At 33.5% G+C, this 24,840-nt stretch overlaps 1 protein-coding gene across 4 annotated transcripts in view; it reads left to right on the top strand.

The window, feature by feature from the left end:
• The window catches only part of LOC141397147 (uncharacterized), a 71,722-nt gene that overhangs the window by 15,866 nt on the left and 31,016 nt on the right, over positions 1-24,840 (top strand). Inside the window, exons 2-3 of one of the 4 annotated variants that reach the window (XM_073973086.1) lie at positions 846-978; positions 1,050-3,126. The exons of 1 other annotated variant lie outside the window; for it this stretch is intronic. In XM_073973086.1, coding sequence (XP_073829187.1) covers positions 853-978; positions 1,050-3,095 — 2,172 coding nt within the window. In that variant the 5' untranslated portion in view covers positions 846-852 and the 3' untranslated portion in view covers positions 3,096-3,126. Of the gene's footprint in view, positions 1-845; positions 979-1,049; positions 3,127-20,483; positions 20,572-24,840 lie in introns of those variants that run through there. 2 more of the 4 variants (XM_073973087.1, XR_012411316.1) reach the window with 2 other exon arrangements.

The following is a 24,840-nucleotide window of genomic DNA, read 5'->3' on the forward strand; positions in this document are numbered from 1 at the left end:
AGCGATATATGAATTTGTTTTTTCGTAAAAACATTGTCAATGCCATCACCTATAAGTTTCATTTTGAAAATTGCACATTTACCTCTCCAATTTTTTATAATTTTACACATAACCTACGAATGCTTTGCGGATGTATTTTTCGTTTTTAAGGCCTTACATACAAATCACAACTTCTTGGACTTAACTTGGCGTATAACCGCTGTAAATTTGCAAAAATAAGGCTGGATGTTAAAAATTTGATACATTTAGAGAATATTTATTTCAATCGCAATAAAGTTTGTCGACATCATTTTTTCGATTTTTGTCCACGGGCGCAACCACTGTGCATTGGCAACGATCAAGCAGGTAAAATCCTTGGTGTAAGTAACACGGCCGTTTTTGGCCCGGTAACGTTACCTATGGGTTGAAATTATAAAATTGTGTTTACACGGGATATATCTACGAACTCATGGATAAGTACGTGTAGAAATAACGGCCATTAGTCATTTTTATCTTTTTGGATAAAAATGCGACTGTGGCAACAGACACCAAAGTCGCCTTTAGGTGACCTTTCCATCATACAGGCGATAGAAAATAGGTCTGTACGATAACTCAAAAGTTTGTACAAATTTGTACAAACTTTTACAAAATGCTGTTCGATAACAAACTTGTTCAATAAAAGAGAAATGAGAAGTGCTTGCAAGTAGTTGCAAGAACTTGCAAATACTTTTTACTTTCGAAGTTATCGAACAGGCCTAATGTTTGCAGGGATATTCGTTTATTTTTTCTATCAGAGCATTCCTTAATTCTCATTTGCTACAGTTTTATTAATAATAATAATTACAAATACTATTTGCAATTTTTAGATTAATAATGGTCGGCTCTAATGTATGCCGTATATGCCATTCAAGCTGCAGTGACAGCAGTATACAGTTGTGCGATGCAAGTGGCTGTACAAACGAAATATACTCAACCGCAATAAAATATTTTCCTCCAATGGTAATTCTCCTCTTCCATTCAGTCCATATTAAGTTCCATTGATTTCACATTATATGTATGTTTGTTTGTAGATTTTGGATGTTGAAATGAAAACAACAAATTCCATTGCAGTTTTGTGTACACAATGTTGGCAACAGATCTCAAGCTTTGATGGCTTTCAACAGTCTGTAGTATCGTTATATGCAAATTGTCAAGGAGGGACAAGTTCAAGTGTTACAAATAATTACATAGAATTGCTAGACAGTGTAACGAAAATGGAGTCAACAAATGACCTGAGAGGTCAAAATGTTATAATATACGAAGACGATTCAGGACAAAATGAAATGTTTGAACGAAACTCGAATACTACATCTGAATCACCAGGCCGTGACGTTAGTCCTGAGGAAAATTATGACGAAAATGCTATGCATGTGGATGAACAATTAATGGATCAGTCGGATGGTGATACGTTCGTTATTAATGAATTAAATGAGGCAGATAATACTTCAGCCAATCAATTCAGCACAAAAAATAAATCACAAGAGGAAATCGACGATACTATAGCCAAGTGGAGACCTATTCTAACTTGTGAATACTGTCCACAAACATTTTCCACATTTACCTTGTTGAAGGAACATTTCAATGTCGCACATAATAATGATCCATTCTATGTACAGTGTTGTTGGCGTAAATTAAAATATCGCTGCCATGTCTATGATCATGCCGTTTACCACTTGAATCCCGATGCGTTCAAGTGTCAATTTTGTGTCAGACGTTTCAATTCAAGTTTTGCTCTAAATTTTCACATAATGCGGAACCATAATGACGTCAATGATATTGCTCAAAATAAAACACAATTAATTGCAACCACAACAGCAACACCTGGAGCATCTACTACCGCCATCCCATTTGAAATCGGGTATACTAATGAAGATATTATGGGCCGGGATGGTGATGAATTTTTTGTTGTCAACGAATTAAACGAAACGGATGATAAATCACTGGAAAGAAAAAGTTCACCACTATCAAATGATGCGGATAATAATATAGACGTAACAACCGATAGAAGGGGCGCATGTTCGCAACGGGAAATGGATGAGGTCATAGCCAAATGGAGACCTCTTTTAAAGTGTGAAGCGTGTCCCATATATTTTTCAACATTCACCTTGTTAAAGACACATTTTCTTGCCGATCATCCGAACGAGGAATTCTATATATCGTGTTGTGGGCGCAAGTTCAAACATCGATATCGTGTCGAAGAGCACGCGCTTCAACACATTAACCCAACGGCGCTAAAGTGTCAACTGTGTGGCAAATGTTATTCGACAAGGCACGGTTTAGCTTATCACCTGTCACACCACCATAAAGGGGAACATGTTCCCGGAGACGGTGATGATGAAGAATCACACTTAACCAGCTCTCAAACCGAAATTGTTATTGAATTAAATGACGATAATTCAAATATAAATTGTTCAGAGGATACATTGTCATTTAATGATATCTTTAGAAACTTCATATTGGGAAGAAACAACCCAGAAGCACGAAAGGAAATGGACATGATCATAGCCAAATGGAGACCTCTTTTAAAGTGTAGATCTTGTCGAAAATCTTTCCCCACATTTACCTTAGTGAAGACACATTTTAATGCCGAACATCCCAACGAGGATTTCTATGTAGAGTGCTGTGGACGAAAATTAAGATATCGTTACCGACTCGAAGAGCATGCAATTCTTCACATGAACCCCAAGGGTATTAAGTGTCTATTGTGTGGTAAATGTTTTACAACGAGGTATCATTTAAACGACCACATGACGAAGCTGCACCCAGATGCAAAATTTTCTGCTGATGACAGTTTTGAATGTTCTCAATGTGGACTTCGTTGTGGCGATGACGCAACTCTTGTGGAACATGTTAAAATTCACACAAATAAAGTAACATACGATTGTCAATATTGTGCGAAGTCTTATGACAACGAAATCGAAATGAATATGCATTTAGTCCGATCTCATCCCGAACATGATCCAAATATCGTATTAAGCAAATGTGAATATTGCCCAAGAGCATTTAGACTTCCTCAATCTTTACATATGCATCGACAAAGATGCCATCCAACAGAATGGGAGCATGGGAAAATTTAAACTGGCGTCGTAAAAATGACGACACACAGAATAACAATAAATAATTTATTATAATAGATATAAATAAGTCGAGAATACAAATAAATGGTGTACTTATCTATATATATAAAAATGGTGTAAAAAATGTATAGTAATTCATAAAATGAGAACGGCTAGGCCGATTTCTGTGATTTTTTGTCAGTTATTCGCATTTTCGAGGAGAAGGTATTTGCGGAAGAAAATTTTGGAAAATCCCTCTGGAAAAGTCGGAAAATTGGAAAAATCGAAATAAAATATCATTAAATATTTTATATGCCATCTTATAGACAATTTTACCGCCGTCAAAATTATTTTTTGAATTGTTAAAAAATCTCAACTCGTTTCGAAGTTACCATCAACGTTTACATTTTTTAGTTCAGGTTGCATCAATTTTAGTGACACCCACTGTGTATTAGAGTTGTATAGTTCATGAACGAACTAGTTCAATTGAACGATTCATTGAATAGAGCGTATGAACTAGATCATTCGATATAGTTCATTATAGTTCACTGAACTGTAATCAGTCGGTAACCGTACGACCAACGAACGATTCACAATCTAGTTCAACATGTCGTTCACAAATACATAAAATAACGGCGCACAGTGTCACGACCGTGGCCAAAAATGATAAAAACTAAATACTTCGTTGAACAAATTTATTGATGGGGAGTGATAGAAAACATATTAATTAAGAAGAATCTGAATTTTGGTACTGATACGTGAAGTAGTTTTTGCTATATGAGGACTTAAATCCGACAATTTTAGTTAATATGTATTTTTTTGTTTTTTTTTTCTAAACTTAATAAATTATATTATGCGTTAATATTTACAATTTGAAAGTAACGGTCGCTGCAAAAATGGTTCCTAAGTTCTCTTGGGATGTAATAAACTTGGCTACACTTATGTTTGCATGTAAATATTAATCATATGGTGTTTACATTTACCCAAACATGTATTACTAAGTTTATTAATTTTCTGAAGCAAATTTTAAATTGACTGGAGTGGGGAAAAATTGTATAAAAGTGTATATCGATATTTTTTGCTGTATGAGTAGTAAAAAGTGAGTACTTCAAATATATAAAGGTCCCAGCTGCAGAGGTTTGCAGACGAATGTGTCATTTCTCTTTTTCAGCGACCACCTCACTGAGAGGATAGCCCCTTTTTTAACAAATCGTTTTGCAGTGTTGGCTATAGCGCGAAAACGAATGAACCGATCATCATATATTTTTGTGGGCTTATTAAGTACCTTATAATCTTGCTTTAAAACGAGAGAATTTTAAAAATAACAATTTTTAAAAAAATTGTGAACAGTAAAAATCAAAATTCGATTTGTTACAAACAATTGACAGTCTTTTGACCACTAATCGGTCAAAAAAAATTTTGAAAGGAAATTTCTCATATATAAAGGCAGGAGTTTGATATATTCAATATGCTCACAAACAATATGAAGACTAAACCTCAAATTTCAGTCATATCGGGTGGATATTGAGGCCACAACACTCAAAATACCGAAAATGAGGAGGCACGATCCTATGGGGCCATAGGAAGACGAGGACCTATACCGACATATTTCTGGTGGAAGGTTATAAGTCCCCCAACGGAGACTTAATACCAATTTTCAGCCATTTCAGTGTGATAATCAGGCTAAAACCTCCAAAATACCATAAATCGGGAGGTACCTTCCTATAGGGGCTATATGAAGGCGTGGACCTATGCAAACAAATTTCAAGGTGAAGGTATAATGCCCCCTACGAAGATTAAATACCAAATTTCAGCAATTTCGGTGTAATAATGAGGCTAAAATCTTCAAAATACCGATAATCGGGAGGTACCGTTGTGTGGGGGCTATATCAAAACGTGGACCTAAGTCCACAATTCTCTGTTGGAATGTTTGATACCTCTGCCAAAGACTAACCACAAAATTTGAATACTTTCGGTTGGTCATTGTGTCTAAAACATTCAAAATATCGAAAATCGGGAGGCACGGTTCTATGGGGGCTATATCAAAACGTGGACCGACCAACCCAATTTTTTGTCCTGAAGATTGTAAGTCAATAATAGGTACGTGTACCAAAATGTATGCACCTACGACAACTCCTATTTTTGGCCACAGTTAATATGAACTCGCGACATTGTGCAGCGTCGTCTATGTTAAGGGATGCCTTCGTAATGTGATCAGTTTGTTTATGTTTTGGATCAAGGTACATGGAATAGCTTTCCGAAAATGAAGATTTCTACAAAAACATACGAGACATAACATATTACAATATGTCGAATCCATTACCTATTGAATCTGCCTTTTTGGACAGAAAAAAAAAATGTTTCCAATTACAATTTCTACACACACACAACATACGATTTTTACCAGCCACCTAAATGAAGCATGTTTTTTTTCTAAAATTAATCTTTCTTTAAGAATGTAATAAAACTATGTAAATGTAATATTTTTGTTATGGAGTAGTTAAATTATATTAGTCTTTTGTTTGTATTTGGTGTATGTATGCGTTTTCATCAAACGACCGATTAAGAGCCGGTGAACGATTTTGATCCGAATGATTGAACTGGACAGTGAACTATGAACTATATTAATGAACTAGTTCAGTTTAAAGAGCTGAGCTATTGAACTAGATCTTTCAAATGAACTAGATTGTACAACTCTACTGTGTATGCGGGGATGAATATTCAACTCCCGTCCGGCAATTTTAATGGTAATTACAAAATAACGAACTCTCAAAAATGAGTTTCGCATATAAATTTATTCAAAAAGTAATGGCCGAAATGCAAAAAATCTGTACGAAATGTCAAAATCAACGTATCAGCCAATCAGAGCCAATTTGTCGTGCAAAAATTTTCTAAAGAGAATGCTATTCATCGCCATTTTTCATAGAATAGTGAAATATAGACAAAGGAAATTAAATTTTTTTGTTCCAACCAGGGTTTCGGAGTCGAGGTATTTTTGGTTCGACTCCGACTCCAGGCGAGTTTTTTTCACGACTCCGACTCAGACTCCGGGTCGACTCCGAGAGTGAATTCCTATCCCACTAAAAATGAATAAAATGTGCACAATTTTTTAACTTCCTATATTTTGGCGTATATAGGCCAATGTGTTAGTTTTTCCTTATGTCATGTTCACACGAGCGTTTCAATTACGTTTTTCGCCTGTCGAACGACGTACACGAATTAACCCGTTTCCACGACACCATTCGTAATTAACAAAAACATAAACAAAATTTCCTTTATTTTTGTTTCCTCGTTTGCACGAAAATTTGAACCGAAAACCTGAGTGCGAAAATAAACAGTACACTAACATAGTGTACCGCTCCGAGAACAGTATCACTAAAATATTTTTAGCGTTAGTGTTCCGGAACACAAACACTAAAAAAAATTTTAGTGATACTGTTCCGGAGCACAACGATAAACGTAGTGTTCCACATTTTGGTACACTAAAAACGTTGGGTACCGCAGTCGGAACACTAAAAATCGTAGTGCTCCGCAGTCGGAGCACTAAAAATCGTAGTGCTCCGCAGTCGGAACACTAAAAATCGCAGTGTTCCGCAGTCGGAGCACTAAAAAATCGTTGTGTAGCACATGTCGGAACACTAAAAAATAACGTAATGATAATGTACCACACAAGAGCTTATTATGATTTGCTAGGAAAATTAAATATTTTATAATTTTTTTTTAAAATACAAATTAAAAAATAAAATTTAATAGAACACGTGAAAAACTCCTGATTTGATTTTTGGAAATGGATCAATAAAAATCGTAGTGTTCCGTTGCGGAGCACTAAAAATCGTAGTGTTCAGACTGCCGGATCACTAAAAATCGTAGTGTTCCGACTGCCGGATCACTAAAAATGTTAGTGTTCCGACTGCCGGATCTCTAAAAATCGACTGCCGGATAACTAAAAATTTTAGTGTTCGGCTGCGGAGTACTAAAAATCGAAGTGTTCCGACTGCCGGATCTTTAAAAATCGAAACAATGGAACAATAAAAATCGTAGTGTTCTGCTGCAGAGCACAAAAAATCGTAGTGTTCCGACTGCCGGATCACTAAAAATCGTAGTGTTCCCACTGCCGGATCTTTAAAAATCGTAGTGTTCCGACTGCCAGATCTCTAAAAATCGAAACAATGGAACAATAAAAATCGTTGTGTTCGGCTGCGGATCACTAAAAATTGTAGTGTTCCGACTGCCGGATCACTAAAAATTGTAGTGTTCCAACTTCCGGATCTCTAAAAATCGAAACGCTGTTAATTATAATTTCTGAGGAAAATTAAATATTTTATGGGTTGTGGGACGAGTAAAAATTAATTAATAAAACGCACGTGTTTTAAATTAGTTACAAACGTTGAGAGCTTTACTAGAAAATTAGAAAAAAAATCATCATCATTAATTGATGAATATTGTTTCTTGTACAAATGGCAACAGGTACAATTTCCCCAAAATAATAAGTGTGTGGTAGTATTTATCCCGAAATCATAAAGTTGACTTTAAATGTACAATCCTGCTTGCAGAAAATCAGCACATTCTCATTGAGTGATACTGTTTGTTGTACAAATATCAACAGGTACAATTTCCCCAAAATAATAAGTGTCATCAAACGTACAAGTCTACTTGGGAAAATCCACATACTTTCTTCAACTGAATTCACTGAGGAAAAGTTACAGGTACAATTTCCGCAAACATTGTGTTGTTATCAATATTTTCCGTTCTTTATTTCTTTTGTTCACATTAAAAAATTAAGTAATTCATGAAGATCAAGAAGACAATTTTTATACGAATATGTACATCTTTATGAAACTAAGTATTGTTATCCTGATACGTATATACTGAGCGTCTAGATGTGCAATCATAGTAACGTGTAATATTTTAGATTGTATGTAAAAAAATGTAATATATAGAGTTTTATAAAAATTTGTACCGCATATATCTTGTCATATTTTCTACTAACTAACTAACTAACTAACTAACTAATTTTGTAACTAATTTTAGGCACATGGATATAACATGCTCATCTTAATTTGTATTTATTAATTTTTACTTGACCCAAAAGCCATCAAATATTTAATTTTCCTCATAAATCATAATAAACAGATGATTACCGAAACGTCGAACAGTAAAATTTTTACTGCTCCATTGTCCAAAAACCAGTCAGATGTTTTTCACATTTCCTACTAATTTTTATTTCTTAATTTGTATTTATTAAAAAAAAAAAACAACATAAAATATTAAATTTTCCTCACGAATCATAATAAACTCATGTGTGGTACATTACCTTATTCTCGTATTGCACGTGGTACACTACGATTTTTAGTTATCCGGCAGTCGGCACACTACGATTTTTAGTGATCCGGCAGTAGGAACACTACGATTTTTAGTGCTCCACAGTCGAATACTACGATTTAGTGCTCCATTGTCCAAAAATCAATTCCAATTTTTATTTATTAATATGTATTTATTTATCCTAAAAACATCAAATATTTAATTTCCCTCATAAATCATAATAAACAGACGATTACCCTAACTTTACTTTTTAGCGTTTCGGCTCGTGTTACGCTACAATTTTTAGTGTTCCGACATTCGGAACACTACGATGTTTAATGTTCTGCAGTCGAACACTACGATTTTTAGTGCTCCATTGTTCAAAAACCAAATCAAACATACATGGATGTAACATTTTATCTTAATTTTTATTAATCAAATTTAACCAAATATTTCATTTTCCTAAGAAAACATAATTCCTTTGTTATTTTTTAGTGTTCCAACACGTGGTGCACTACGATTTTTAGTGATCCGGCATTTGGAACACTAAAATTTTTAGTGTTCCGGCAGTAGGAACACTACGATTTTTAGTGCTCCACAGACGAACACTACGATTTTTGGTGCTCCATTGTCTAAAAATCAAATCAGATGTTTTACCAATTTTCTTCTAATTTTTATTTATTAAATAATAATTTTATAAATAATTTATTAAATAATAAATCTATATATATAAAAAAGAATGATGTTAGTTACTACGCTTATAACTCAAGAATGGCTGAACAGATTTTGACAATTCGCACCAATTCGAAATGGTCTCATGGCAGAAAAGGATAAAACCTAAAAAAATCTCGAAAATCTGCGAAAAATTTGCAAAAATATTTTTTGAAGCATGTAAATTTTTCTACACATTTCTCTCGAGCTTTTGCGTTCGGAGTATATCGTGTCACTTTTTTACAGTTTTTTGGCGAAAATGGTGCTATTGACTTTTAAAAGATCTTTATGTCAATTTTTAAAAGTTCTATAAAATTGTTTTATTTAATTTAATAAATGTTAGTTTTCATTCTTTGTGCAAATTAATTTCGAAAAATAATTTAAAAGACGTGAGTTTGGTCTGAATTTTAAGAGGTTATTAGCAGCTTCAATTGATGTTACCATTCTCTGGATTGTTATTTTTGAAAAATCTAATAGGAAGTACCAAATGAAGCAAGTTCGGCTGGGCCGAATTTTTTATACCCACCCCCACGAGTTGTACCTTAGTAAAACGGAACCATTAGTTTCTGTTCGATTTTGAAAATACTAAACTCTACGGCTTATTCTCTGGAGCCGTGGAATATGCTAACTTTTAACTTTCTTTTAAACCAGGTTTAATATGAATGATACACCAATATTTTCTACGCATTCTGAATCCGAAATACCATGTTACGTTCATTCCATTTGAACGATGCGCGGTTATAAAAACTGGAGGTTCCTTCAATTGGGATATATACAAAAATATGAACCTATATTGATCATTTTCTGTGTCGAGGTTTTCTACCCATTGAGAATCCGAAATACCAAGTTAACGTCACTACAGGAGAAAAATCTTTTAAAAAATTTCACATCGACCGGCATGGTTGTACCTTCCAATCTGACAAACCACAACACCAAATTACTGCACTTTCTGTCAGAAGAAAATATAGACCAATGTCTAAAATTTTTGCCGATAAGTTTTTTAAACACTAGCCTCCTTAAATGGCAAATTAGATGAGGATGTACTGTTATGTTTGGGGTATACCGAAATGGGGATGTATGCCACTGACCACTGAAAATTTTAGATGTGAGATTAGAGCTAATTCAATTAGAAAATTATCTTAGGATTACTACAAATGACTAAATAAAATTGAATTCGTTGTGAGTTCTACGTTCATGTCATCAGACCGTCAGACGGACATAGTTAAATCGAATTAGAAATGTGTGCTGATCAATAATATACATATGTATATTATGGTTATAACTTCTTAGCAATTTTTGTAAATATCAAAAATACCACCGCATAGCCGTGTAGAGCATAAAAAACTACTATGAAATACGGTGTCATTTTTTCTCTATCGCGAAAAAAGTTTCTGCACCAAATGCATTGAAGTTCAGTAATGCATTATTTAATTTTATTTAATGATATATACGCTTTTCGTAATAATTTATTAAGAGTTATAATGTAACCATTCTGGACCAATTTGTTATCGAATCGCGATATTTTAGGGCATTTAATGCCCCTTTGAAAATATTGATTTTTTTTATTTATAAAACCGCGAATTTTATGTTTATATTTATTGTACCTATCGGACAAGAGAATATGTGGTCATTTGCAACGAAGACGCGAAAGTTACAGACTGATTTTAGTGACTTTGCATGTGAGAATCGTATTTGTTTTCTATAAATTTTTATTCAAACAAAGCAAATTTAAATTTTAAAACAGAAAAAAATATCATAAGGGCTTTAGTAATCGCAGTCGGTGTGGAAACTTTTTCACCAAATCGAACTAAAATACGCGTTTTCGTTATCAGGACAATATTCCGCACATGGTACTGGCGTGGTATTTTTTGGTTATAGCCCTAATGTATATAATTTATTCTCAGACAAAAAGTAGTGTTGTAATGAATGCATGAACGCAATGGCAAACATCTTATGGTGGAGGGTATTAAAATGAATAATGTTTGCCAAAAGCTTCAAAATCGAGTGTACCTCTTCTATGGAACCTATATTAAAGAGTACACTACCTATACCTACAATTCTCGGTATGAATTATTACCCATATAGAATACTAGATACCAAACTTCAGTCATTTCGGTAGGATAATGTGGCTAAAATCTTCAAAATACTGAAAATCGGGAGGTATCTTCTATGGGGGATATATCAAAACGTGGATCTATACTCAACATTTTATGGGGAAACATTATGTTGCTTCAAAGAAGACTTAATACGAAATTTTTGAGCCAGTTCGGCGAGAAAATGTGACTAAAAACAAACACCTAAAATCGGGAGGTGGCGTTCTATGTGGGCTACATCAAAACATGGATCTATATAGCCTTGAAAATGGGTTATATCAACATCCTAGGAGTAATATAAACTTCTGTACCAAAATAAAAGCTCTGCGAGCTGTTTCATGATTTCAACAGGCTATATCGACTAAGAATTTTATGCTGTATTATAACAACAAATATAAAATGTTTTCGAATTTAAGTAATTTCATTTCAAATTCGTCTCGCAATAGCCATGACAATAAATGAATTGCAAGGCAAATAATCAACTTCAATGTACCTTTAATGACTGCGAGACGAAGTTCGCCGGGTCCACTAGTAAATACATATTTATTTATTCTAAAAACATAAAATATTTAATAAACACATAATAAACAGACGATTATCTTAACATTATTATTAGCGTTTCGGCTCGTAGTACGCTACGATTTTTAGTGTTCAGACAGTCGGAACACTACGATTTTTAGTTTTGCATTGTCCAAAAACCAAATCAGATGTTTTTCTTTTAATTTTTATTTATTAAAAAATATATATAATATTTAATTTCCTCAGAAATCATAATAAATTAATGTGTGGTTCATTACCTTATAGTTTCAAAACGTGGTACGATTTTTAGTGCTCCGACACGACGATCTTTCTGCTTCATTCCACAAAAATTAAATATTGTTTTTTTCATAATTTTGACCATATTTCGCAATGTGTTTAACTAATTTAAACATTTTCATTTATTTATTTCAAATATTTATTATAATAACAAATTACAGTAAAATTATATAAAAAATAGCACTACCATCTAAGGCTATCGGCTATAATTTAAACATACATGGATGTAACAGTTTATCTTAATTTTTATTTGATCAAATTTAACCAAATATTTAATTTTCCTAAGAAAACATAATACCATTATTATTTTTTAGTGTTCCAACACGTGGTGCACTATGATTTTTAGTGATCCGGCAGTCGGAACACTAAAATTTTTAGTCCTCCGCAGTCGGAGAACTAAAATTTTTAGTGCTCCGCAGTCGGAGCAATACGATTTTTAGTGCTCCGGCAGTCGGAACACTAAAATTTTTAGTGCTCCGCAGTCGGAACACTACGATTTTTAGTCCTCCGCAGTCGGAGCACTAAGATGTTTAGTGCTCCGGCATGCGGTACACTACGATTATCGTTGTGTTCCGGTACAGTATCACTAAAATATTTTTTAGTGTTTGTGTTCCGGAGCGGTACACTATCGTAGTGTACCTATCCACCTTGGTACGGTACAGAACGGTACGGTACGATACCATAGTGTTTATTTTCGAACACTGGTACAATTTGGATTTGAGTAAGCGGATAGAGCTACAAACCTGAAATTTGGAATTAGGATTACTGGTGAAGTGTAGGATTAAGATATTGAGGTTGCTTTGGAAATTTGTACTTAGCTGTACTAAAAGTACTACAGTGTACTAAATTTGGTACAATTTGGATAAATGGACAGAGGCGGTATCCTGAAATTTGGAATAATGATTGCTGTTGGAGTATAGGATTTAGGTAGTTTTGGAAACTCGTACTAATTGTGTATAAAAAGTACTAAACGGTTCTAAATTTGGTTCAAGTTGGATTTGGGTGAACGGATAGAGCTGCAAACCTGAAATTTGGAATTAGGATTACTGTTGAAGTGTATGATTGAGTTATGGAGACAGCTTTGGAAGTATGTACTTATGTGTACGAAAAGTATGAAATGGTACTAAATTTGGTACAATTTGGATTTGGGTGAACGGATAGAGCTGGAAACCAGAAATTTGGAATTAAGATTATTGTTGAAGTGTAGGACTGAGATATGGAGGTGGTTTTCTAAATTCGTACTTAGGTGTACGAAAACTACTAAATGGTACTAAATGTTGTACAATTTGGATTTGGGTGAACTGATAGAGCTGGAAACCAGAAATTTGGAATTAAGATTATTGGTGAAGTGTAAGACTGAGATATGGGGGTAGTTTTGTAAACTCGAACTTATGTCTTCGAAAAGTACTAAATGGTACTAAATTTGGTACAATTTGGAGTTGGGTTAACGGATAGAGCTGGAAGCCTGAAGTTTGGGATTAGGATTACTGTTGAAGTGTAGGATTGAGATATGAAGGTAGCTTAGGAAATTCGTACTTATGTCTTTGGTAACCTTGAACTTGGAGTATAGGATTGAGATATGGAGGTATGTTTGTAAGTTCGTACTTAAAAGGCACTTAATATCGTACTATTTGGATTTGATTGAAAGGATAGAGATTGAGTTCTAAAATTTGCAAATAAGATTACTGTTGGAGTATAGGATTGAGGTAAATTTGGAAATTCGTACTTTTTGCGTACGAAAAGTACTAAATTTAGATTTTGGTGAATGGATAGAGCCTTAATCGTGAAATTCGGAATTATGATTACTGTTGTGTACAAAAAGTACTAAAGGGATTAAGATTACTGTTAGAGTGGAAAAGTAATAATTGGTACCAGATTTGCTATATGAATAAAGGTGTAATTCTGAAATTTGGTATTATAGTCTGTGTTGGTGTGTAGGGTTCAGATATGGATGTGGTTGTAAAAATACGTACCATAAGTGAACTTACTAAATGCCAGAATATTTGGTTCAAAGTATTCAGATAAAGTTGTAAATGAGTATTGGTGTTAGGATACAGTTTTAGATATAGCGATGAAATTTTTGAAACTTATACCTATTATAAATACTAAATTTGGTACCGTTTTGATGTTGGTGTTCAAATAAGTAGATTTGAAATGCATACAAATTCTAAAATTAGGTATGGAGGTCGCTAATGACTGAATTATTGAGTTGGTATTGGAAATACAAAAAGTACAAAATAGTACTGAATTTAGTGTTGGTGAAGCTTGATTTATATAATTAGTGTGCGAAAAGTATGAAAGTGCAATAAGGAATAGAAGTGGAATTCTGATTTATTTTTTATTTGTCAGGTTCACTGTTAAAGGTGGTAGAAATATAAGTGTACTAGAAGTATTGAATAGTACTAAATATTGAAGCACTGGTATTGAGAATGTTTATGAAAATCCACCTTTAAAAGGTATGGAATGTTTCTACATGTAATACCATGGATTGAACGCGAAGGCGGTTTCTAAATAATGCACTGAAATCAAAAAGTCAAACGTATCTTTTGAATAAAACTGTTCTTTTATTCTGAACATTTTAGAAAGTACATTTGAAAACATAGATCTTTGTGACTATTGTTTTACAAGAAGGTTTTTATCCCCTCAGAACAAAACGGCCTAAATTAAAATGTGTAAAAAATTGACTGTTATATAGGGGCATATCAAAGGGTGCGCATTAAGTAACATTTTTTGAATAAAGTTTTTCCCGCACCGTTCTAATGAATTGTGGACTGAAATTTAAAATGTGGGTCGCTATTGATGTGTGGGGGTGTGATAAGGTCTTTTTTGGCAATTCGAACTAAAGGTATACGAACAGTACTTAAATTAAATTAAATATCTATTAAAATAAGTGTAAGTACATCAAAATTTTCAGTATCCACCATTTTCATATTAAATATTGTTTATTTATTTATTTTCATATACGATACAAAAGCCAAAAAAATTTCAATTTTATGCATGCATCTTAATACAAAATATCCTGGGTTAAAGGTGTAAAATAATAAAATCAATAAATTTATTTACAAAAGTTAAAGTTTAGAATCTATGTGATGTAGGCTCCCTAGCCATAAACCAATATTCATTTCATTAAACAACTACAAATGCACCCAGTAAGTGACAGTAAAGTTAATTAATACCTGTTGTGTATTTATTTCAGCTAAAGTCCATATTTTGTTGCTTCAATATTTGAAGAAACAAAATGTTTAACAGTGGGCAATGAAATTGATTACTACGAGCGGAGGCAGAGAAGACTATAGTTTCGGAAGCAGCCAAACTTCCTCATCAGTTCTCTTAACCGCTGACTCGGTGTCGATAAACAGGTCAATAAGAGTGACCAGAAAATTAAACAGAACGAGAAATTTTCTGTATCCTCCTAAATCTGTTGACCGCACAATTGAGTCAGAATAATCAAAATCATATACCCACTACTGTTTTTATGCTGTCTTTGCATCGCAAAGAAGACAAGCATAAGTATTGTTGTTTGCAGTAATGTTTAATTTTCTGGTCACTCTTATTGACCTGTTTATCGACACCGAGTCAGCGGTTAAGAGAACTGATGAGGAAGTTTGGCTGCTTCCGAAACTATAGTCTTCTCTGCCTCCGCTCGTAGTAATCAATTTCATTGCCCACTGTTAAACATTTTGTTTCTTCAAATATTGAAGCAACAAAATATGGACTTTAGCTGAAATAAATACACAACAAGTATTATTTTGCAGTCCAACAATACAAAGCCAACGTTAATTAATACCTTCTACAGAAGTACACCTTTTATTTGAACGAATGTAGGAAATGACTCAACATTTTCAAGCGAAAAGCATTATTACTACGAGAGAAAATCCGGCAATAGGCAGTGCATTCTAATCTCGCGCTACCCTGACCAAAAAAGACCTAGCATAAACATTTTTACAAATTCCTAGGAATAAAAATTTGAGGGTTCCTAGAGGATAGTGAAAAAGAATATACTAATGAGCGAGGAGAACCCTTTGAAATAACATTATAGAATAAGAGTAAGCAAAGATATTGAACAAATCTGTTAAAAGAACATTCGGGAAATTTAGTTACGTAGAGTATATTTGTACAGTCAACCAAAAAAGTCTACATACACCCTATAAATCTCGAGTGTTAAGGGTAAGGAAGCATTTTTATGAAAATCCAAGTACATAGTTCTATTTCATATCCCTAATAAACAATATTACATACAACAAAAATATATTCCATAATACGAATAACGGTAAATTCTATAAAAATTAAAAAAATAATAGGGCAAAAGTGTACATACACCCAATAAAATATTAAGATTACCGTAAAATTTATGAAATAAGCAATACACATTTTACATTTTATTGCTTTATCGAATGTCTCTGGTTATCTATGACATATTTTAGACAAAATATAGGAACATATTTGTGGATTAATTGCCGTTATTTAATGTCAGACTTCGCGTATACCTCGTTAAAGCGGACCCTTGGAGATTTCTTTGAGTTTTTCAGACTGGTAGTTTATAAAACGCCAGAAAATACAGTGGGACTAATAATTTTTGGATCCAAGAGCACTATGAAATTTTTCTTGTGGATAATATATGCTCCTGAGCTTCGCTAACTATACGAATTCCTGAGTTTTCTCATAAATTTTATAGTTTTCACAACATTCCAAGGGGAAAATTACATGCAGATTCCTTCAAATTACCTTGTCATAAGGTCTGATACAATCCTCGAGCATCCATTGAATTAGCAATATAAAAGTATCTGACATTTATAGCGCTTCGAGTGACCCTAACGATCAGAATACGAGAGCATACTAGTTAACAGTGTAAATTTCATACAAATTTCATGCATTCTTTGGTGGTGCTTTTATTTTGATGCTTTGGAAACTTTAGGAGTGGGTTTGTAGAATAATGTTGTACATTTCTGATTGAGTTAAGGTCCAAAAATTTATTACAAGGTAATTCCAAGGTTCTTGCTTGTAATTTGACCCTTGGAATGTTGTGAAAACTAAAAAAAATATGAAAAGCTCAGGAATTCGCATATTTAGCGAAGCTCAGGAGCATATATTATCTATCAGAACAACTTCAAAGCGCTCTAGGATCTCAAAATAATTAGTCCCACTGTATTACCTGGGGTTTCATAAACTACCAGACTGAAAAATTCAAAAAAATCTGCCAGGGTCCGCATTAACGGGCTATACGCGAAGTCTGACCTTAAAAAACGTCAATTAAAGCACAAATATATTCCTATTTTGTCTAAAATATATCATATACAACCAGAGACATTCGATAAAGCAATAAAATGTAAAATTTGTATTGCTTATTCCATAAATTTTACGGTAATCTTAATATTTCATTGGGTGTATGTATACTTTTTCCCTATTAATTTTTTAATTTTTATAGAATTTTCCGCTATTCGTATTATGGAATATATTTTTGTTGTATGTAATATTGTTTATTAGGGATATGAAATAGAACTATGTACTTGGATTTTCATAAAAATTCTTCCTTACCCTTAAAACTCGAGATTTATAGGGTGTATGTAGACTTTTTTGGTTGACTGTATATTATTCCCTTTCCGCATACGAAGTAGCGGGCATTTTGCTAGTAGATATACAGTATAGTCTCGATAATCCGGACACCACAAGTTTCGGCGATGTCCGGATTATCGAATTGTCCGGATTACCGAGTAGTCACAAAAATACATAATTTTGTAAGTTGAACTCATTAAAATCTGATGTTTACTAGATTGTAAGCTGACATATAAGGTAAACGAATTAATATTAAGCAAATATCCCGGGTTGCGACCATTTTAAGCAGCTTTTCTGAAATTTACTTTTTAATTTTACTCCTTCAGCGTAATTTAGTTGGCATTTCCTGTCTATTTTTGTACTCTAAAACTTCTCTACAATTTGTGTTTATTTATTCATAGTATTTTTTCAAGGGTATAAACTTTGTAGCCCATATACACATAATGATTTTCAGTGTCCATGGGAAATGGGCCTCGTACGACTTGAGATATGACTTCAGAATTCAAACTGACTTTTCCTTGTTGTCGAAACCAAAAAAGGTTTTAATTAATCTTATAGTTTCGAATAAGACAATGTAATTTAAACCTATTGGTTGTATAATTACAAGAATACACTACAATAATCCCTAGATGCCGGTGATTTTATATACAAAAGATTAAAAATAAAAGGAGTCATACGTTTTTTAATTAAATTATATTTTTGCGTTACCGAAAAAACCAGTAAAATTTTCATTAAGTTAGCGACTAATAAAAGTGGTCGTTAAGTTAGCGACTAAAAAGTGGTCGTTAAGTTCTGCCTAAAGCAAGAGTGCTGTAAAATTTTATTTAAACTTTTCATTCATAATTTTGCCTTTTAATTTTACTGTATTTTGTGGGTAATTCAAAAATGATGTAGAGAATCTAAAAAATCTAAAGACTATGCTATTAATTCCAACGCTTTAAATTGTTTAAACATTTCTAGGTAAAATATTATTGGAATACATTGCACAGTTCCAAGGGTCTTTCTCACTAATCGGAGGCCTAATCAATAATTCCTTTAGAGGAAATGAACACCCAACATCGATTTTTAAGGAAACTTGTATACCCAACACTACGTTTAATACACATACAATACAGTTGCTTATCATAGATGGTTGAAGGGTAGAAATAAAATTCCACAGATTGAATTGACTGTATAACTGAGTCAACAGTGGCTAGCCAGAAAGACGAGATGTGGACCGAAAGCTTTGAAAAACTTAATTTTTCTTATTTATACACCAAGTGCTATTGCTAAGAACGAAAACGTCAATGAAATAAATAAGAATCTAATACTCAAGGTAGGAAAAAATATTGATGTCCGGATTATCGAGGTACGAAAAATACGAGATGTCCGGATTACGGAGTCTACAATGTAAAAAATTCTGGTGTTCGGATTACCGCGTTGTCCGGATTAACGAGTGTCCGGATTATCGAGACCATACTGTATAATATACAGTGTACATCGATGTAGACTTTCGTGGTGACACTGAAACCGGATGCGGAACAAAATTTATTATACTTTGCGCAAATTAGAGATGTTTTATAGGTTTTTTAATGCTTAGATGCAGCCGATGCTACATCTAAGCGTCCATGTTATATTTCGAAAAATATATACAAATTAAAAGATATGGTCTTGCTATACATGAAAATCACATGCGGACAAAACGATTTTTATAATTACGCGATTTAAACATATTTTAATAAAGCACATAAGTTAAAGCGGTTTATTTGAACTCTATTTCCGTTTAAGAAGTCTAAAGATTTATTTCATCAACCCGATAACTTTCCTCAATGGGAATCCTTCTATGTGAATGTTTCGAGAAAAATAAAAGAAGTACTCCTATAGAATTTTTCCAATATTTTCAACTTTAGAATGCATGTGAAAACTATTATTCCAAACCAAAATTTTTTTTGTAACACAAATATGTGCTTATTTTGGCTATAATATCCTAACTACTATCCCGATGATTATAAGATTGGTCTCATTTGATTCCCCGTGGAGTCTTTATTTAAAACTGTTATTTTTCGTAACTTCTGAAGGTTAAATGGACCTATATTTTCAAAAAATTCGGATTACATTTAAGATTTTGTCAATTTTTTGTAAATTCCGAGAATGCTGAGTAACATTTTACAAATATTATGCAATCTATTTATTTATTTATTATAATAATAACACTGTAGTACTTAATGACGTCACTTCGTGATAACTTTTTAGTGACAATTGTGCTCAATAAAATAATTAGCGTTTTTATAAAATTTTTTTCTTAAAAGCAGAAGTAAAACCGCGATAACATTTGTCGGCAACAACCAAAAAATTGCTCGCGAGCGGATTTGTACTGGGGATTTTTTTCTTAACCTATGTACCAAAAATCGTTAATGTAGCGCGAAAAGAAAAAAATCAATTTTTTGGAAATGGAATATGAAATAATTGGCAACATTTCCCATATATACTTTATAGGGTCTCCGACAAATTTTTCCATGTGTTACAAACGTAATGACAAATTTAATTATACGCTTCTTATTATGGTGGAGGGTATAAAAACGTTTTTTAGAACTTTCGTTTTTTCGGCGTTTCATTCATTTTTGAACTTCATTGTCCTCCACAACGATTCCCTTGAGGAAAAATTAAAAAAATAGAAGGAAATTCCAAAAATGTTCACTTAATTGTGTTTTAACAAAAACCGGAAATTGTCACTGTTCTGAGCCGGGCTGCGGTAAACAATCAAATGTGTGTGTGTCTGATTGTTTCATTCATTGTTTTTCATAGAAAACACTTCATTTCTCTTCGGTCGCAAACAAAACAACTCAACGAAGCGCATTTCAGCAATCGCTGAATGTTTGTGGTTTTGTTTTCTGTATCATACGTGAATCGTTTCGTTTCATTTCTTTCGTTCGTTCATCGGTGGTTAGTTTGAAAACAGCTGCAGTCGTGAATGGTTCGTTTTGTTTTTCTCGTTTGTGTGCGCCTGTGAAGCATTTGTGAAATAAACTATTTTTTTTCTGGAGGTAAGTTTAAAAAAAATATGTATTCCTATTTTATATTCTGTTGAATAGTACGAAGAGTTTTTGTTAAGAGGCGCATAATTTCTGATATCGTTTCGCGGGTAACAAAATATCATTTAAGAGAAATTAGAAAAAAAAACTACTGTTTGACGTTTCTTTCGATGGTTCGTTCATTTTGGTGACGCTATTGTCCTTAAAAACGATTCCCTAAATTACCCCCTGACAAAACATACAAGTAATTTGCAGACAGTTGGGTATACGTATTATACTCAAAACATAATTTTTTTAAACAATTAAAAACTTAAAAAAAATTAAGAATTTAAAAATGTTCACTTATTTTTGTTTCGACAAAAACCTAGAGAGACAAGGGTGTTTTATGTATTTCGCTTGAATCTCTTTTTCTCTATTTGTTTCGCTAAAGTAGGGTGGGAGAAACATATGAGAATAATTGTTAGCAGAGAAGAGAGCTGTTTAACAAGCCAAATTAGTAGTATTGGGGTGTGTGCATCTGCTTGCCTCACAAATGATTCAAGGGTTACCATGCCATTATTTATTATGGAAAATTTTGGTCCACATTCATGTTGGTGAATATTGTCCAAAATTGGTACAATGGAATGTGTACGAGTCTGAATTATTCATTTTACCCTCCAATATAATATGGAGGGTATAATTAAATTGGTCATTCCGTTTTTAACACATCGAAATATTCAGCGGAGACTCTAACAAATGAAAATGATGCAACATGAAATAAAAAATGTAATCGTTTATAACTTCGAGATTTGAGATTTTTTAACAATTCAAAATATAATTTTGTAGGCTGAAAAGTTGTCTTTAAGATAGCATAGGAAAATATTTCATTTACTGTACCGTTATACTGAAATTTTACAGGAAAACAACAAATTGGCATTTTTAAATTGAGCATTGGAAATTATGCGATTAATAATGTCCAAATTGTTGGCTGTTTATGCCATTTTAGTGATCAGAATCGTGGAATAATTGGTTCCCAATAGCTTCCAGTAGTTTTGTCATTGATTCCGACAGAAATAATCGTGTTCCTGGCGTAAATTTGGCATAGTCGTACTTAGTCTCAATTTACATTAGGCGAGTTTACTTGCGGCAATTGTCAGTTTGTGGGTGAGAGAGGGTGTTGAGAGGCAAAGGGTTACCATATACCTCACCTCTCTCTCCATCAAACTAACAATTGCCGCAAGTAAACTCGCCTAATGTAAATTGGGACTTAGTGTCCTTATGTAGGCAATTTGGCTAGAAATTTCTTGTTTTTGACGTTATTTTCCAAAAATTACTATGAAAAATTATTAACTGTTATGTCCAGATTACGTACAAACAATTTATATGGAAATTTCTATATCAGTCAGACTTGCCCCATATTAGACTAGTCTTTAAGGGCATTGTCCTGATAGAAGTAAAAATCAAGACATAGAACAACAAATGTTGCACTTTCCTTTGAAAATGGGTTTTAAAAACAATGTTAATAATTGCTCTATTCCAGAACCTGCAAGAACTGCTAATTTTTACTACGATAAAATTTTTTCCTTTATGTTGTCGGAAAAAATAGTAAAAATTAGTAGATTCTTGCAGTTCTGGAACAGACCAAATGTCTTGACCATGTTCGCTTTTATAAAAACAAAAATATCTTAAAAACGATTTTTCAGGCTACAGAATTGTTTTTGAATTGTTAAAAAAGCTAAACTCCTTTCCAAGTAATCAACGTTTACATTTTTTATTTCAGGTTGCATCGTTTTCAGTGACAGTCACTGTATATATTCTTGATCAGGGTATAGCTCTAAGTCGATATAAGTCTGTCCGTCCTTCTGTTGAAATCAAGATACAGCTCGCAATTTTTAAGGTAGAACTTTGTAATTTGGTACAGAAGTTTCTATTACTCCTAGGGTGTTTGGCGTTGCAAATGGGCTATATCGGTCCACGTTTTGATATAGCCCCCACAGAACGATACAACCCGATTATCGGTATTTTGAAGGCTTTAGCCACATTATCACACCGAAATGGCTGACATTTGGTACTTAGTCTTCGTTGGGTGTATAAAACTTTCTCCCAGAAATTCGTCCATATAGCCCCCATAGAACACACCTCCCAATTTCGGTGTTTTGAAGATTGTGGTCTCAATATTCCTCAGAAACGGCTTAAATTAGGTATTTAGTCTTCGTTGGGGGCATAAAACTTTTCCCCAGAAACTTGTCGGTGCAGGTCGACGCCTTCATATTGCCCCCATTGTATCGTTCACGATTTTCGGTATTTTGAAGGTTGTGGCCACAAGTATCCGACGAAATGGCTGAAATTGGGTATTTGGTCTTCACTTGGGGTACTAAACTGTTTCATATGAAATTTCTCGGTATAGGTCCACGCCTTCATATACCTCCCATAGAACGTACCTCCCGATCTTCGGAGTTTTGAAAGTTGTAGCCTCAATAATCCTCAGGAGTGGCTGAAATTAGGTACTTAGTCTTCGTTGAGGGTATAAAACTTTTCCCTAGAAACTTGTCGGGGCAGGTCCACGCCTTAGCATAGCTCCCATAGAACGTTTCCTCCCGATTTTCGGTGTTTTGAAGGTAGTGGCCTCAATATTCCACCGAAATGGCTGAAATTTGGTATTTGGTCTTCATTTGGGGTATTAAACGTTATATATGAAATTTGTCGGTATAGGTTCACACCTTCATATACCTCCCATAGAACGTACCTCCCGATTTTCGGAGTTTTGAAAGTTGTAGCCTCAATATTCCTCAGAAGTGACTGAAATTAGGTACTTGGTATTCGTTGAGGGTATAAAACTTTTCCCTAGAAACTTGTCGGTGCAGGTCCACGTCTTAGCTATGCTATGGAACGGTACCACCCGATTTTCTGTATTTTGAAGGTTTTAGCCCCATTATCACACCGAAATGGGTTAAATGTGGTAAAGTGAATTAGCAGTATAGGTTTGCGGGTTCCTATATCCATCCCCCATAGTAGATTTTACTGAAATATCGGAAATTTGGTATTTAGTCTTGTTTGAGTCTTAAAACTTTCCGCCAGAAATTTGTAGTAATAGATCAACGTTTTGATATAGCCCTCATGGAGAACTTTACCTCCCAAATTTCTTTATTATGAAAGTTAGCCACATTGTTTTACCGAACTTGCTGAAATTTGGTATTTAGTCTTCTTCGTAAACGGAAGGAAACTAATTGTTCCATTTTACTTCAATACAACTCGTGGTGGAGGGTATAACAAGCACGGCCTGGCAGAACTTAACGCCGTTCTTACTTGTTTTTAAATTGAATTATTACACCGACATAGGGATATTATACATATATGATATAAATATAATTTTTTAAGTATTTGCTGGTGAATTAAAGTCCAGAAAATATTAGGCCCTTATAAAATTTCATTAGGAAATTAATGAAAATTTCCAAAATAACCCAAAATTTTACGAAAGAAAATAAAGTTTACACTTTTGCCAAACGTAAGAAATGTCTTATTTCTTTACAAAATAAAGACATACAAGCAAATCCAGAACATCCAGGCTTTGGTCTAGCCGGTATTGCCCAATTCTATGTATTTCGCCCAATTCGGAAAATTTTAAGTATTGAGGTGGTGTTAAACTGTGCAACATTTTTAAAGTAATCTTGTGCAAATAATTTGAACTAACGATTTTTTGAAAGTACAGACCCAAACTACAAAAACCCTGATTGCGTTTTGTTGTGTTAGATCCAGTTTGAATTTGATAGGTCCTTCTAAACATGGTTAAATATTGTAAATGAGCCAACTAATAGTAATAAGTCGCAATAGCAGTATGAGTTATGCCATTTACTATCTTACAATGTTGCTAATCTGCAAAACTCCTTAAACTTTGGCAATTTTATCTCTTATTTGAATAAATTCGAAATCTTTTTCCTATTTGAAACTCATGTTGTGCAAGATAAACAGAACAAATTTTCATCTTTCTTTCATAACTACTGCATTCAATGGGTTGAAGCTAGTAAAATATATAGATCTGGTCGTGCAAAAGGTGGTTGTTTGTTTGGTTATAAAAAGGATATAAAAGACAAATTTCAATTGAAATTTGTAAAAATTCCCGGCTTTATTTTATTGACTGCCAATTTTTATGGTAATTTGTTTTATTTTATCCCGGTATACCTAAATTGCACTAGCTGGAAAAATGATGTTGAGAAGTTTGAAGTATTTTTACAAAGTCTTAGTCCAGAAAATTACTGCATCATTGGAGATTTCAATGCACGTATTGGTGAAGAGCAGATTTTA

This window comes from Musca autumnalis, unplaced genomic scaffold, assembly GCF_047663935.1.
Source record: "Musca autumnalis isolate F117 unplaced genomic scaffold, ASM4766393v1 scaffold_3, whole genome shotgun sequence".
In the NCBI taxonomy this organism is placed as follows: domain Eukaryota; kingdom Metazoa; phylum Arthropoda; class Insecta; order Diptera; family Muscidae; genus Musca; species Musca autumnalis.